Source organism: Harmonia axyridis, chromosome 6 (assembly GCF_914767665.1).
Source record: "Harmonia axyridis chromosome 6, icHarAxyr1.1, whole genome shotgun sequence".
Taxonomy (NCBI): Eukaryota; Metazoa; Arthropoda; class Insecta; order Coleoptera; family Coccinellidae; genus Harmonia; species Harmonia axyridis.
In genome coordinates, this window is record NC_059506.1 from 28622194 (window position 1) to 28635503 (window position 13310).

Consider the following 13310-nt stretch of genomic DNA (forward strand, 5'->3'; position numbering starts at 1 on the left):
CGTACTACAAAAATGGTATCGAAAAGTTGGAAGATAGCTATAATCGCTATATCGCCCTCGAAGGCGACTATGTTGAATTTTAAAATCAAATTTTGCCAAAGAAAAATGTGTTTAACTATGGTAGACCGGGGACTTCGATTGGCCTGTTATGTATCCTAAAATTCGAGTTTCAAGGTCTTTTCTTTCGAGAGTTATCTTGTATACGGCCAGATATAGTCGAATTTGAGGATGGATTCATCATCCTTAAGTCCAACCTTATCGTTTTTGACCATTCCTTGTTCAAAACTGGAGAATTACATATATTGTGACTAAACTATACGAGCGCTCAAAGTACCGTTGATTAAAATAGAAAACTTTGCGAATTAGTTATTCAATATAGCCCCCATATGTCTCCTAGCCCACTCATCCGGGTATCAGGTAAAACCTTCAAGTTTTCCCCATTCATCAAACTTCCCATTCATCTACACACCCCTTCATACTTTTCATGCCTTTCAAATGAGAATTTCCAAGTTTTCCAGTCAAATTCCATCGTCAACCAGATGGTTCTCGAAAATCGATAGCTTTATTATTGTTTCAGTTTTGAGTGGGAGAACACGTTGAAGGGTTGTCTGAATGAAACAAATGGGCCAATTGGATTTTGGCACAATGGGTATTTTTTATTGATAGAACTTCTGTCAGCCGTTCAAAATCGTGATTTTGAAATACTGCAAATTTCACATAATACAAGATCTCCAAAAAATATATATTTGTTTCACTTATTGCGTGAATGTCAGGATTTGAAGGGGCGCAAAGGATATGTCAATCGGTAGCCTGACTCTATGGTCTCTATGGAGCGTTTCTCGGCAGCGGATCACGCGTTGTGCGTACGCGAATTTCACCAAAAATGGTAATCATAATCAAAATCAATAAATATTTTTTTTTTGGTTAGGCAATTCATCAATTTTATTTCGAAAATAATGGTTCTGTGCGGAATACGTATCGCGCACTACGTCCATTTCATCGTCGACAAAATCGTCCATCAGAGCAGTTAATTCAATTAACCATGGAACGTTTTCGCACCGCGTTTACTCTTATTGATAACTCGCATCCCCAGAGACGCCGTACGGTGCGTACAGAAAAAGCTATTGCTGCTGTAGAGCGTAGCATTGAGGAAGACCCGAATGAGTCTATCCGCGATCGAGCACAGGAATTGGATCTGTGTCCATCCACTTTATGGAAGATTTTGCGGAAGGATCTTGGTTTGCGTGCTTACAAAATCCAACTCGTGCAAGAATTGAAGCCAAACGATCATCAAGTAAGGCGTAGATTCATCGAATGGGCTCCCGAGTTTCATGAGCGAATTTTGTTTAGCGATGAAGCGCACTTCTGGTTGAATGGCTACGTCAACAAACAAAACTGCCGCATTTGGAGTGAAGCTAATCCTTAAGTGTATGTCGAAACACTGTTACATCCAGAAAAACTGACTGTTTGGTGCGCTTTATGGGCTGGTGGAATCATTGGTCCGTACTTCTTCAAAAACGATGATGGCCAGAACGTTACAGTCAATGGTGATCGGTATAGAGCCATGATTACTAACTTTTTCATTCCTGAATTGAATAACCATGATGTCCAGGAGCTGTGGTTCCAACAAGACGGCGCAACATGTCACACTGCTCGTGCCACAATCGATTTATTGAAAGACACGTTTGGTGACCGCCTAATTTCACGTTTTAGACCTGTGAATTGGCCTCCAAGATCTTGTGATTTAACACCGCCAGACTACTTTCTGTGGGGCTATGTAAAGTCATTGGTCTATGCGGATGAGCCACAAACCTTGACCATTTTGGAACACAACTTTCACCGTGTTATTGCTGATATACGGCCACAAATGTTGGAAAAAGTCATCGAAAATTGGACGTCCAGATAGGACTACATCCGAGCCCGCCGTGGTGGTCATATGCCAGAAATTTAAAATGTAATGCCACAAGATTATCTTGCGGATAAATAAAATTCATGTCAATCGAATATTCCATCGTTGTTTTATTGCAATTTTAAGTTCTATGGCTCTAAAAAAACACCCTCTATAATAAAACGATTTCAATATTGATATTTGTTTTAATTCCTTTTTGGTTCGATGAACCAACGAATGTGTACCTACAGATTTAATTACATATTATAATATAGTATAGATAGGCACTTTAAATGTGACTGTTCCATTCAGAAGTAAAAAAAAAACAAGAGGATTCAAGTCATCATAAATCCATGGCTTTCCTCCAACATTCCGGAATCTCAAATCCTGGAATCTCCTTCAGACTTGTTCTTATCCATTCGTTGAAATCATCGTTCATTTCTTTGCTGAACTTCTCCCTCCAACCTCCACTACCACCTTTTCTTATGAAGGAGAATTCCTCATTTTTAACGAACACTCCCTTGTTGACCATGTGATCGTTGTTGACTGATTTATTCTTCTTGAAATTGTCCACACTGACATGGTCGACCAGTTTATCGAGTTCATCTTCGGTCAGCTTTTTGCCCATGAATTCTGAAATTTTTTTTATGGCGGCTTTCTTGTCCTGCAAATAACAAATATTATCAACATTTTTAGGGTTCACATATGTTTTATTTCAGGTTTTTAACGCTTTCAAATTGTTAGTAAATGAAAGATGCGCCTTAGGTAGCCATATTCAAGAGCATCTTTTGTTGGTTCTGAAAAAAAATTTGATTTTCTAGAATTGTCTACTTCTTTGAAAAATTCAGTTTACCAGTTAATGCTTCAGGAAGGAATTGTGCAGCTTATATTATTATAATAATAGGTGTATTTTACAAGTTGTTAGGAGAAATTGCATAAGAACGAAACCAATTATTTCTGTCTGAAGTCAATACTTCTCAATGTTATTGATGATTATTAGCTTATGCATAAATGTAGCACAAAATTTTAAGTGACGTGGTACCTCTACCGTATGTATATCTAAGAAAATCTATTCAGGCTCAATTTCAATTCAAATTTAATAGTTATGTACTTTGCAGTGTAATCCAACTAGCTCATTCATTACCAGTGTTTGAATTTCTATAAAAACTCTCTATAAATCACTGATGAATCAGTTATTTGAATCACTCTTTATAACCATTTGGCAGGAGATAATGATACCAAATAACTTACTGCAACGACTTCTTCGTAAAACAAAAACAATAAATTCTTGTTATTTCTTCTCTCCCAGGCTTCCTTTAACCCTTCAAAGTAATTACCCCATAAACCTGCAATATTCAAAGTTGTTAAAGTTTGTTTATACGCATTCCAACTTCAATAATCCTCAACAAAGCATCAATAGATAACAACAACAATTAATTGACATTTTTTCATGGAGAACTCTTATTCAATTCAATAATTATGTCGAAAGTCCTAGTACCTCGAAATCTAAGGGGGGTTTGCATCTAAAATGTTCATTAATGGAAAACTTTCCACTATTTTTCCACCATTTCAAAACTATGAATTCGATGGAAATGATATTTTGCATTAAGGTGTAGAATAGAATGTCCAGCTGTGAAAAACTGAAGATGAATATCAAAAAAAAATCTCTCAATACATCTGTATATATAATTATGTTTTCCGTATCTTAAAGTCTGTTTTTAAAAGGGATTTATTCTATTTTGAATTAAGAATTACAACACTTGGATAAATAATTAATAATTCTACAGATTAAGATTTGGGAAAAACGTGAGTTACAAAACGAAGCTTGATGTTCTAAGTCTGATTCATAACTAACTAAAGTCTGTCCTGAAATCTACAAAGAAAGCTTTATGAGTTCACAGAGAGAATTTGCACTTCAGCACTATCGCGCACATTTCCAAGAACGGCGTTGGCCGAGCTTCTTCTATTATGTTGACTTGTGCTGTTTCGGTCGATGTGGATCTCATAATAATATAAATAACAATTTCAAGTTTTATCCAAAATTTTTGTTGGTTAGGTCATCAGAATTAAAGAAAATTTTAGCGGAATGTCGAACACCAAAAAAATCAGGATTTCATTGAGTTTAAATCCCAGTTCAAATTTCTCGTGTAGATGTATAATAATTCAAAGCTTGATGAAAGATTTCATGTTGATCACATCACCAAAATCATAGCAATTGCATACTCAATATCGAAAAAATTAACCCAATATCCCAAACCAACAGATTGACTAACCAAAAATTTTTATTTTTCAAATATAAAATAATCACTCAAATGTTCATGCCTAATTTCAGATGGGTCGTTTTGAAGGTGTCAAAGGTCACAATAGACGCAGAAATAAAGGAGCGTTCAAAAGCTCCAGACAATGCTCGATATGCAGTTATTGAGTTCTTAGGTTGATTTGGAATGGAATAATATAGTTTTTTGAGAATCATCATTTACATTTCCCAATTAATTCAGAATCGAAAAGGATTGTGGTATTCGTGAGTGATTCCTAAAATGAAACCTCAATCTGTTTCCCTTCGGAATTGTTTTTCAAAACAATACTCTGTAAATGGGAAAGTAAATATGAATAGATAATTCAAGTACTCAACGGAAAATAAGTAGACAACATGTTTATTCGAATTGAACTGAAATACTGTTCTTTGTTTGATTTAGATTTGTAACTATTCATGGAAATATATGATATCCTCTTTCCACGAGAACATTTTTTCAATTATCACGGAAAATATGAGATAATGGATACTCACTCAAATTTTTCATGTAGACTCGTAGCAATTCATGCATATGTTCTTCTTTTCTCATTTCATATTCTACTTTAAGAGGGAAGAAGTAATTCGAGACGAAACAATCCTTTATGTTTCGAACAATATACACTACCTGAAAAAACAGTTATAATATAAAAAATGAGGTTGAACCAGTGTTCTTTCATATACACTTAAAAATCCAACAAAAAATTTTCAGTAGCTGTTTAGGGTGTATCAGCATGATAAACCTTCTGTTGGAACTCACCTTACAACCAACGTTCAACAGCTCAGGATGAAAGAATGAAAAAGTTAAGTGACTTTTTATGAACCGTTTTTCTTTAGTCTCTGCTAATCTAACATGTGGTGGTACAGAGTCTATCTCTTCAGTGGTTACTGGTTTTCTCTTTTCAGCCAACAGTTTCTGGTAAATCTCCTCTGCTCTGCCAATTCGTATCAGTACAGACCTAAATATGAATGAGATACAAGGAGTCTCAAAAATATTCAAGAGATACTTACTCCAAAAAAGGAAATCTGAGGTCCATAATAGTCGATTCCGCTTTCTTGTAGTCCAAATCAGTTCCTAAGAGATATAGGATTTCTTGGGCCATTGTGGTGCCTGAGGATGGAGAATATTATTGTGAATACCAATTTTTTTTTTTTGTTAGATAGATCTAGATATTGAAGGTTGAAGTGACGCTACATTTGTTGTTGGATCTTATTCTTACCTGATCTAGGATATCCAATCAACCAAACATCATCAGGTCTCGGCTTGAAATTGTAAAGTTCAACACCATACTTCACTACAGGCCTTCCGGTTGTGAACTTAGTACCAGAAACTCTCACAAGATCTAAAAAACTTTTGTCAGCTAAATAAAATATTTTCTTCGGTATTTTTACCTCTATCCAAATATTTCTTGGCCAGTTCTTTCTCTTCTGGAGTCAAATCTTCGAAGGTATAAGGATATTTCATCTTGTCAGTCATTTTCACGGTTTTCTCAGAAAACAAACTGCTACTAAGTGTGCCGTTCAAGATTCAACAAGCAGTGCAATCAACGATTTTGTATTTTCGAGAAAGACTGGGATTAAATTACTATTTTCCTTCCGCTTCAACTATTATGATGAATTATATTTGAATTTAGCAGAATAAATATGTTCAGTGATAATGCTCGAACTTTTTCCTAGTAGTATCAAAAATGATCTTATCAAACCGCAACTTTTTAGTTACTTTTTATGGGAATGTTATCATCGATTCTTCGATTAAAATGAATCCAGTTTGAGCCACAACACACAGAGTATAGATGTAAGTTCCAAGTGTAAAGAGTAAAAAAATATTCTTGTCTTCTCGGAGATTAGAAAATAAGTATAATAGAATTCTTACGTGTTTGTGCTCAGAACTAAATGCTAACTAATTGAATATTGTGACTGATAGATATTGACAACAATCACCAATATCGACAGTAGGTTGAAAATGTGCTTCGTTGGAAAATTCACGCAAAGTAAAAGTCTCAGCTAAATAAGTAACGAATCGATATAATACATCAATTCGTTTGCACGATATAACAGAATATGAGTTTTTGTATTATTTGTTTCATTCAGATATCTCCAGGATGGTACATATTACCCACCACATGAATACTTGATGTTTTTCGAATGGATAGATTAGTTAGTGCATATTTATATCGAATAATTCAATTTGAATAATAATTTTTAACAAAAATTATTTCGAGTCATTCGATTGAAATAATGGTTTGTGCAACGATTCCAAAGTTTATGATTGAAACATATCTGTTTTTGTAATTCAAACGATTTCTCAACTTATTCATTCCCTGAATGCAATAATGCATAAAATCTATATGTGTGTTGTTGAATGTTTTTATATAGGTATTTTGCGAAAAAAATAAGGTAAATTTCAAAGACAATTTTAATATTGATGCACAGATGAACGAACAAATAATCTAAAAATCATAGACAATATTTATCTTCATTTAAAAATTGTCGATATCATTCCTCTTGTTGAGGATATCTTATGCCAATTTTCTTAATATTTTTTTCTATCCATTCATCAGTTTGCTTATTCATTTCCTCTGTGAAATAGTCTTTCCAACCACCAACCTTTCCTCTTCTAACAAATGGGACTAATTCATTGTTCGTGTTCCTGACCGTAATATTATTTACTTTGCGATAATTGTCGAAATCGATGAAATTTTCCGTTTTTTCTATTTCTTTTTCTGAGAGAGTGATCTCGAGGAATTCAGACAATTTCATCAAATAACTTCTGGTATCCTGAAAGTCAAAAAAATATAGGAAAATAGTCAATATAACCAGTGAGCATTCAGAAGTTACGTTTTTAGAGTGGTGAATAATATAATATGGTGATTGAATAAAATTGCATCATATATAGGTTTTTCCAATAAGAGGTTCTGTTTTGGATAGCACGCCATCTGAGCGAATGTCAGCTCATATCAAAATTAAACCTCCTATTGGAAAACCCTATCAGGTTTCCAAAAAATTGAAAATGAAGCTAAACTTTCTTTGATATTTTCATTCGTTTCTGTCAATTGAAGGAATTGAATACTGTTACCTCCAATATATGTTTAAAGCGAACATGTTAACATTTCAAATTCAGAAGAATTCGGCCAAATTATATATCACCTTTTTGAATTCTTCGTAAAATACAAATGAGAAATTTTTGGAACCAATCATTTCAAATCCTTGTTTCACATGTTCGAAGTAAGGTCCAAATATACCTGAAAGATTGGAAAATTTTTGGAATAGCCAAATGAGCATTATTTCAATGAAAAGGAATGACTTTGGGACTCACTTTTCCCTTCGAGAAAATATCTCCAATACTTTTCGAAACCAGCGCCGAAATCCATGAATTGATTTTGTTTCTGCAGTAAGTAATACGATACGCACACATCTTTAGGATATCTGCACACATATATAACCTGGAATGTCAAACCTCTTTGGTAATTAGTTTTTGATTAAATTTAAGTGAACGTAAAATTCCTACCTTGCATCCTTTCTTCAAAATATCAGGAGGTAATAATTCGAAAGGTAGATGAGTTTTAATTACTCGTCTTTGTTTGTCCTCATTTAATTTATTCAAATGGTTTCTGCCCCTCTTGCAAGTGTTCAGTACTTCTGGGAATTTCTGTTCTTTTTCGGTATTTTCATTCAGGAGCATATCCAACCTTCAAAAAACCCAACTCATCTCTAAGTATCCTATCTCATCAAGCCCTACTATTATTGTTATTTTTTTTTATATTATTACTTCATGTTAGCATTATATACTTTTTCGGCAACCGTCCGGGAAGTGCTCACTTCCCGGACGCTTTTTCTCTGAGAAAGTAGCATTTCCCGGCCTAGTCCGGAAAGTACGTACTTCCCGGACTAGGCCGGAAAAGAATCATAGAATCCATAGCAAGCGAGATAACGGCTGATAGTTCATATGAAATTAGTTGTCAAAAATTTGCATGTTTTTTATCGCAATCGCAAGAAAATATGGAAAGCAGCAGCGATAGTGTTATTTTACATGGTTGCCGAAAAAATATTGTACGCAACACGCCCGAAAATGGTTTTTTTGGACTCACAGACTTCCAGGACTCGCTTACGCTCGTCCTGGAATTTTGTCTATTCGTCCAAAAAAACCCTATTTTCCGGACTTGTTACGTAAATTACTATTATGTCACACCAGTTGGTTATTATGATTTTATATTATTATGCTTTCTGTGAATAAAAACCAGATTCAGTAGTTATTGCTGCAAGCATTCTTGAGAACTCTTTATTTGAAGATATACTCTCTATATCCTTCAGTACCACCATGATGTCTTCAATTTATTTGGGAGCGTTTTAAAAAAAATAAACTTCATCTTTTCAATACATAGTTTTATAAAAAGGGATATGGTTCTTAATCCTAGCCGACCATAGTTTTACGCAATGCTTTATGTTTCAAATGTATAATCAATGCGTTCGATTTCAAACCAAAAAGAAAAAAGTATAGTTGCACACTTTATTTTGGTGAGAAAACATTTGCGGACCTACGCTCATCAGTTTTTTCTTTCCTAAAATAATATCTATAATAATATAATAATAAGCTCCTGACTTCAGTGCTTCACACAAATTTTTAATAATATGCTTTTTGTGAATGTAAAATTTAAATGAATCATCTAAGGCTTCTATAAAAACCCTTTTTCATGTTGACGTAAGTATATTACCTATGATGGACACATTAAGTATTGAGTAAAAAAAAGGATTAATCAAAAGAAAAAGGGAAGAAAGTGAAAGAAATATTAAGTGAAAAAAAAGTATAGAGTGAAAAGAATATTAAGTTTTAAATAAAAAGGATTAAGAAAAAATAATTCTTACTCGAAAAATATAACACGAGAACTAAGAGAAACTTCTTTCGATTTGTCAAAATCCAAATTATGGGTGAGCAGCCAAACCAATTCTTCAGTCAACGTCGTTCCTGAAATTTGTCTCCTGAAACTCAACTTTATTTCAAATATCAACTAACCTGATCTAGGATACCCTGTAATCCATATATCGTCAGGTCTAACTTCGAAATTCTTAAACTGTGCAGCCAGCTTTCTGTACCTGATTGGATAGAACCATTTCTTCTCACCAACTTGTACGAACCCTCCTTTTTGTGCTAAAAATTTGACGGTATACAATAAAAAAATTCATTGTGAAGTATCATCAAATAAAACAGACCTCTGTAATCTTTCTGCAGTTGATCGTTTATGGTTTCGTCAACGTTCACAATGTCCATCTTTCCGCTTGTCGTTACAAATTGAGATTATTTCTGGTCTAGAAACAATGTATCAACCTTCAAATGAAGCTATAAGAATAACAATATTGACTTTTCACAACCTTCGTTCAGTATTCAAGATCTCTAAGATATCTAATGTATGTAATGGTGTTAAAGTACTCAACATTTGATAAAGTTGTGGACCTATATCCAAATATTTCATTCGATGAACTATTATGAAGTGTCGAACATAAAATTCGGTTTTTTTAACGTACAAAAGCATTTTCATTTGAGAGGAAAGTTCAGTGACTTTGAAGCAGATTCAACATAATCTGAGCGTTTCAGTGAAAACGATCCAAGAAATATCAATACTTTTTGATTTTTGAGTAGACCTTTTACAATATTGAAGGACGAAGAGGTAATTCTTCTTAAATAAATAGAAACAGGGTGTCACATACAAATTATTTTATTACAGTAAAACTATTCTTTCTGTTGAGCAAATCTGATACCAATTCTCTCAGTATTCATCTGGATCCAAGGGTCAGCCTCCTTATTCATTTCCTCTGTGAAGTAATCCTTCCATCCGTCAACTTTACCTCTTCTGATGAAACTCATTACCTCATTGTTCTTATTCTTCACTTGAATTTTAGCGGTTTTACGGAAATTATCGAAGTCTATGTAGTTCTCAAGTTTGTCCAGGTCATTTTCATTTAAAGGATTTTCGAGGAATTCAGATAATTTCGTTATATATCCTCTTCTATTCTAGAATTACATTGTGAGTTAAGAAAGTATAAAGAATTTTCCACTGAAAATTTTCATGATGGGGTTTGACACAATGTTTCCCCCTGAAATATTTTCAGACCTCTACAACTTCCGGTTATACTGAAAACAGATTACTACTTTCTTATTTCAAATGGGACACCTATAATTATTGCATCAATATATAGTTTTTTTTGGGGCAATTTTAGCAATATACAAGATATACCTTTCAAATAGTAAACTGTGAAAGTTCATGGAGGGTTAATATTTTCACTGAAAGAGGCCAGTTAAAAATATAAAAATGAATTCTAGATCCTCACCTTCCTGAAGTCTTCATAAAAGACGAACATAAAATTTTCAGAACCTATTCTATCGAATCCTTGTTTGACATGTTCAAAGTAAGGTCCAAACATACCTAAAAATAATATTAATTCAGAATGAAAAAAGCGAGGCGAAAAGTTTATCGAAAAAGACCGAACACTAATGTTCTATCAGTCATCCTACATTATTTCGAAGAAAACTATTCTACTATATAATATAGGAATTTCTACAATCCTACAAGAAATATTTTCAGTTTTTTCTGGTTTTTATTGTTCATTATTTTCTTTCTTTTATAATCATGTTTTCAGAGATGGTTATCTGTAGGTATAGTTTACAACTGAATAAAACCTATTCATTTTTTTAACTGAATTTCGAATCCCTATATTCCAACAGACTAAAAACCTTACAAATAAGCCATACAATAATAACTCACACTTTCCATTTCGAAAATATGACCAGTACTTTTGAAAATCACCACAAAAATCTATATGCCTGGAAGATGATTGCAGGCAAAAATAGGACACACTCACATCTTTTGGGTATCTACAAACGTATATAATCTGAAATAAAAAAATTTGTTAAACCTTGCGAGTGGAATAACAAAAGATATACTCACTTTGCATCCCTTCCTTATGACATCTGGTGGAAGAAGTTCAAAAGGTAAATGTGTTTTGATAACTCTTCTCTCTTTTGCATCTTTCAGTTCATTCAAGGTATTTCTCATATTTCGAAATTGCTTTTCTTCACTAGGAAACTTATCCACAACCTCCTTAACAGTTGTCTCATTTATTACAATGTTACTTCTGTGGATGAAAATTAGTATTTGCGTTTAACATTTTATTAGTTCAAGAATTTCTTCTTATAAACATTTTTTCTAATAAAACAATCTGATTCAGAATTTTCAACAATTCTGCCATATTCATTTTGAGATTCAAGAATTCAGTAACGAAATGCCAAAAAATTCAAAAATTTGTTTTCTGTTGTTTTTGAGGGATCGTTCACCTAAACTATCACATCATCAATTTGTCACAATGTAAGCATTCTTCGAATTTTAATCTGAAAGTGCAACGTTTAAGCATCAGTTATAAAATTTAATGCAACTTTTACAAAACAAAGCTTTGTCACGTTATTGACGTTGAATGGAATTTTATATTTCCTGATTCAAAATAATCTAACTGAGAATATAAAACTCGTATTGTATCGTTCACCCTTTCAACTCGATCATTTTTGCTTGATTTCTATTGGATAATGAAGAAAATAGTTCTTACTCAAAAAACCTCACTCTCGTACCAAGAGGTATCTTTTTAGCTTTCACATAATCTAAATTATGACTGATCAACCAGCACAGTTCCTCAGTAAGTGTAGTCCCTACAAGAAACCCTGAGTTCAATCGATCTGTATTACAAATTCTCACCACTCACCTGATCTTGGATACCCTGTGATCCATATATCGTCAGATCTGACTTCAAAATTTTTTAATTCATCTGCGAGGATTCTAAACTTTTTGGGATAGAACCATTTTTTGTCGCCAACTTGAACAAATCCATCTTTTTCTCCTAGAAAATTATTACTTTATATTCAGAAATGGACGGAATGAGTTCTTGCAGTCAAACCTCTGTAAAAGCTCACAAGTTCAGCGTTGAGGTTTTCGTCAACATCATGGATCTCCATTTCAATGAATTGGTAATAATTTCATTCTCAATTGTTTCGTAATAAGAGTTATAATCTTGAGTAATTGTCGGTTTTTATATTACATTACCACGTTTATATCTAAACGCAATATTCAAGATTACTTTGATTACACACTTCATAAGGTTCAGAATAAATATTATTCGAAAAAAACCACGAAGTCAACAACACTTGGTAGTGTTATATCAATAACACCCAGTTTCTTAATTCCTACAATTTTCCACAACCGAAAATAGAATATCAATAAAAACATATCTTTGCAGTTGAGGGAAAAACACGGCAAATTTGAAATAAAGCTGCTTCCCAACTATGCCGCTGTTTTCCTATTAGCAAGGCCAGTTTTCAAATCCGATTCGGTATTAACGTTATGTTGACAGGTACCACTAAGCCAGCCATGTGACAATAAAAATTGCTCATGTCAAGTCGCTCTCGTTCAAAGAAAGCCAAGGAAGACAGAGATTTTTTTTTTCTATTTTCTTGGGCTCAGCAGTAATGCTATGTACCCATAATCAAGTAATATAAGATAATGCATTGTCCACCACCAGACATGTACAACATCCATGACCTAGCCGGGATTCGAACCCGGTACCCTCGGCACCACAGTCAACCTCCCAGTCGACCATACTACCGAGGTAGTCGAAGACAGAGATTCAGGACATGATGATGAATATAGGTTATTATTGTTATTATTATGGCAAGCACTGGCCCAGTATTCAAATCACGGGGTACCAGGGAGGTTTAAACCCCCCTGGAGCATGAACGATACCCCCAAATGAAAAAAGCTATCTGAAAATCAAAAAAAATAGGCGTACAACTTTGCTTACTCCGTTTTTTTTCCCGAAATTCGAGGTTTTATTGTAAAAAACTGGTTATACTTTTATGATTCGAAGTATTGTCCATCGCTGGCCACTACTTCCTCCCATCTTTCAGACAGTGTACGAATCCCGCGTTGAAAAAACTGGCCATATTTTGAAGTGATCCAGAAATCGATCCAATTTTTTTTCTTTTTCATAACACTGGAAGTGCTGATCAGCCAGGCCGTGTCATTGATCAGAACAAGTGAGAGTCCAAAGAAGCAACGTCTGGAGAATACGGCGGGTGGGGTAGGACTTTCCATT

General features: G+C 33.9%; 4 protein-coding genes across 5 annotated transcripts in view; 1 reads left to right on the plus strand and 3 right to left on the minus strand.

The window, feature by feature from the left end:
- The window catches only part of LOC123683290, a 242887-nt gene that overhangs the window by 149474 nt on the left and 80103 nt on the right, over nt 1-13310 (plus strand). The window lies entirely within an intron of this gene.
- Nucleotides 2069-6227, minus strand: LOC123683291 (sulfotransferase 1C2-like). The gene is made up of 7 exons (XM_045622227.1): nt 5571-6227; nt 5399-5521; nt 5190-5289; nt 4939-5137; nt 4677-4806; nt 3140-3234; nt 2069-2552 (listed from the first exon to the last, which is right to left on the minus strand). Exons 1-7 carry the CDS (start codon nt 5653-5655, stop codon nt 2232-2234), a joined length of 1053 nt encoding a protein of 350 aa, XP_045478183.1. The 5' UTR covers nt 5656-6227; the 3' UTR covers nt 2069-2231.
- Nucleotides 6597-9529, minus strand: LOC123683295 (sulfotransferase 1C4-like). Of its 2 annotated transcripts, XM_045622232.1 has the most exons (7): nt 9387-9529; nt 9190-9324; nt 9042-9141; nt 7687-7867; nt 7495-7621; nt 7326-7420; nt 6597-6956 (listed from the first exon to the last, which is right to left on the minus strand). In XM_045622232.1, exons 1-7 carry the CDS (start codon nt 9442-9444, stop codon nt 6675-6677), a joined length of 978 nt encoding a protein of 325 aa, XP_045478188.1. In that variant the 5' UTR covers nt 9445-9529; the 3' UTR covers nt 6597-6674. The 2 variants fall into 2 exon arrangements, with proteins under 2 accessions (XP_045478188.1, XP_045478189.1); XM_045622233.1 differs by lacking the exon at nt 7326-7420 and having other exon boundaries at nt 6776-6956; nt 9387-9486.
- Nucleotides 9874-12279, minus strand: LOC123683294 (sulfotransferase 1C4-like). Its single transcript, XM_045622231.1, has 7 exons — nt 12117-12279; nt 11925-12059; nt 11772-11871; nt 11120-11306; nt 10937-11063; nt 10503-10597; nt 9874-10185 (listed from the first exon to the last, which is right to left on the minus strand). The coding sequence occupies exons 1-7, from the start codon at nt 12172-12174 to the stop codon at nt 9904-9906; spliced, it is 984 nt and encodes a 327-aa protein (XP_045478187.1). The 5' UTR covers nt 12175-12279; the 3' UTR covers nt 9874-9903.

What these genes read in the sequence shown, in the direction of transcription:
- LOC123683295 (XM_045622232.1), bottom strand. Translation starts at nt 9,444, where the DNA reads ATGGACATTGTGAACGTTGACGAAACCATAAACGATCAACTGCAGAAA. An exon ending in TTTTGAAGAAAGGATGCAAG is followed by an intron (nt 7,622 to 7,686) that starts GTAGGAATTTTA and finishes TTGACATTCCAG; the next exon opens with GTTATATATGTGTGCAGATA. An exon ending in ATATTTTCTCGAAGGGAAAA is followed by an intron (nt 7,421 to 7,494) that starts GTGAGTCCCAAA and finishes CCAATCTTTCAG; the next exon opens with GTATATTTGGACCTTACTTC.
- LOC123683294 (XM_045622231.1), bottom strand. Translation starts at nt 12,174, where the DNA reads ATGGAGATCCATGATGTTGACGAAAACCTCAACGCTGAACTTGTGAGC. An exon ending in ACTTGTGAGCTTTTACAGAG is followed by an intron (nt 12,060 to 12,116) that starts GTTTGACTGCAA and finishes ATAATTTTCTAG; the next exon opens with GAGAAAAAGATGGATTTGTT. An exon ending in CACAGGGTATCCAAGATCAG is followed by an intron (nt 11,872 to 11,924) that starts GTGAGTGGTGAG and finishes GGTTTCTTGTAG; the next exon opens with GGACTACACTTACTGAGGAA.
- LOC123683291 (XM_045622227.1), bottom strand. Translation starts at nt 5,655, where the DNA reads ATGACTGACAAGATGAAATATCCTTATACCTTCGAAGATTTGACTCCA. An exon ending in CAAGAAATATTTGGATAGAG is followed by an intron (nt 5,522 to 5,570) that starts GTAAAAATACCG and finishes AAAGTTTTTTAG; the next exon opens with ATCTTGTGAGAGTTTCTGGT. An exon ending in AGTCTACATGAAAAATTTGA is followed by an intron (nt 3,235 to 4,676) that starts GTGAGTATCCAT and finishes TGAATATTGCAG; the next exon opens with GTTTATGGGGTAATTACTTT.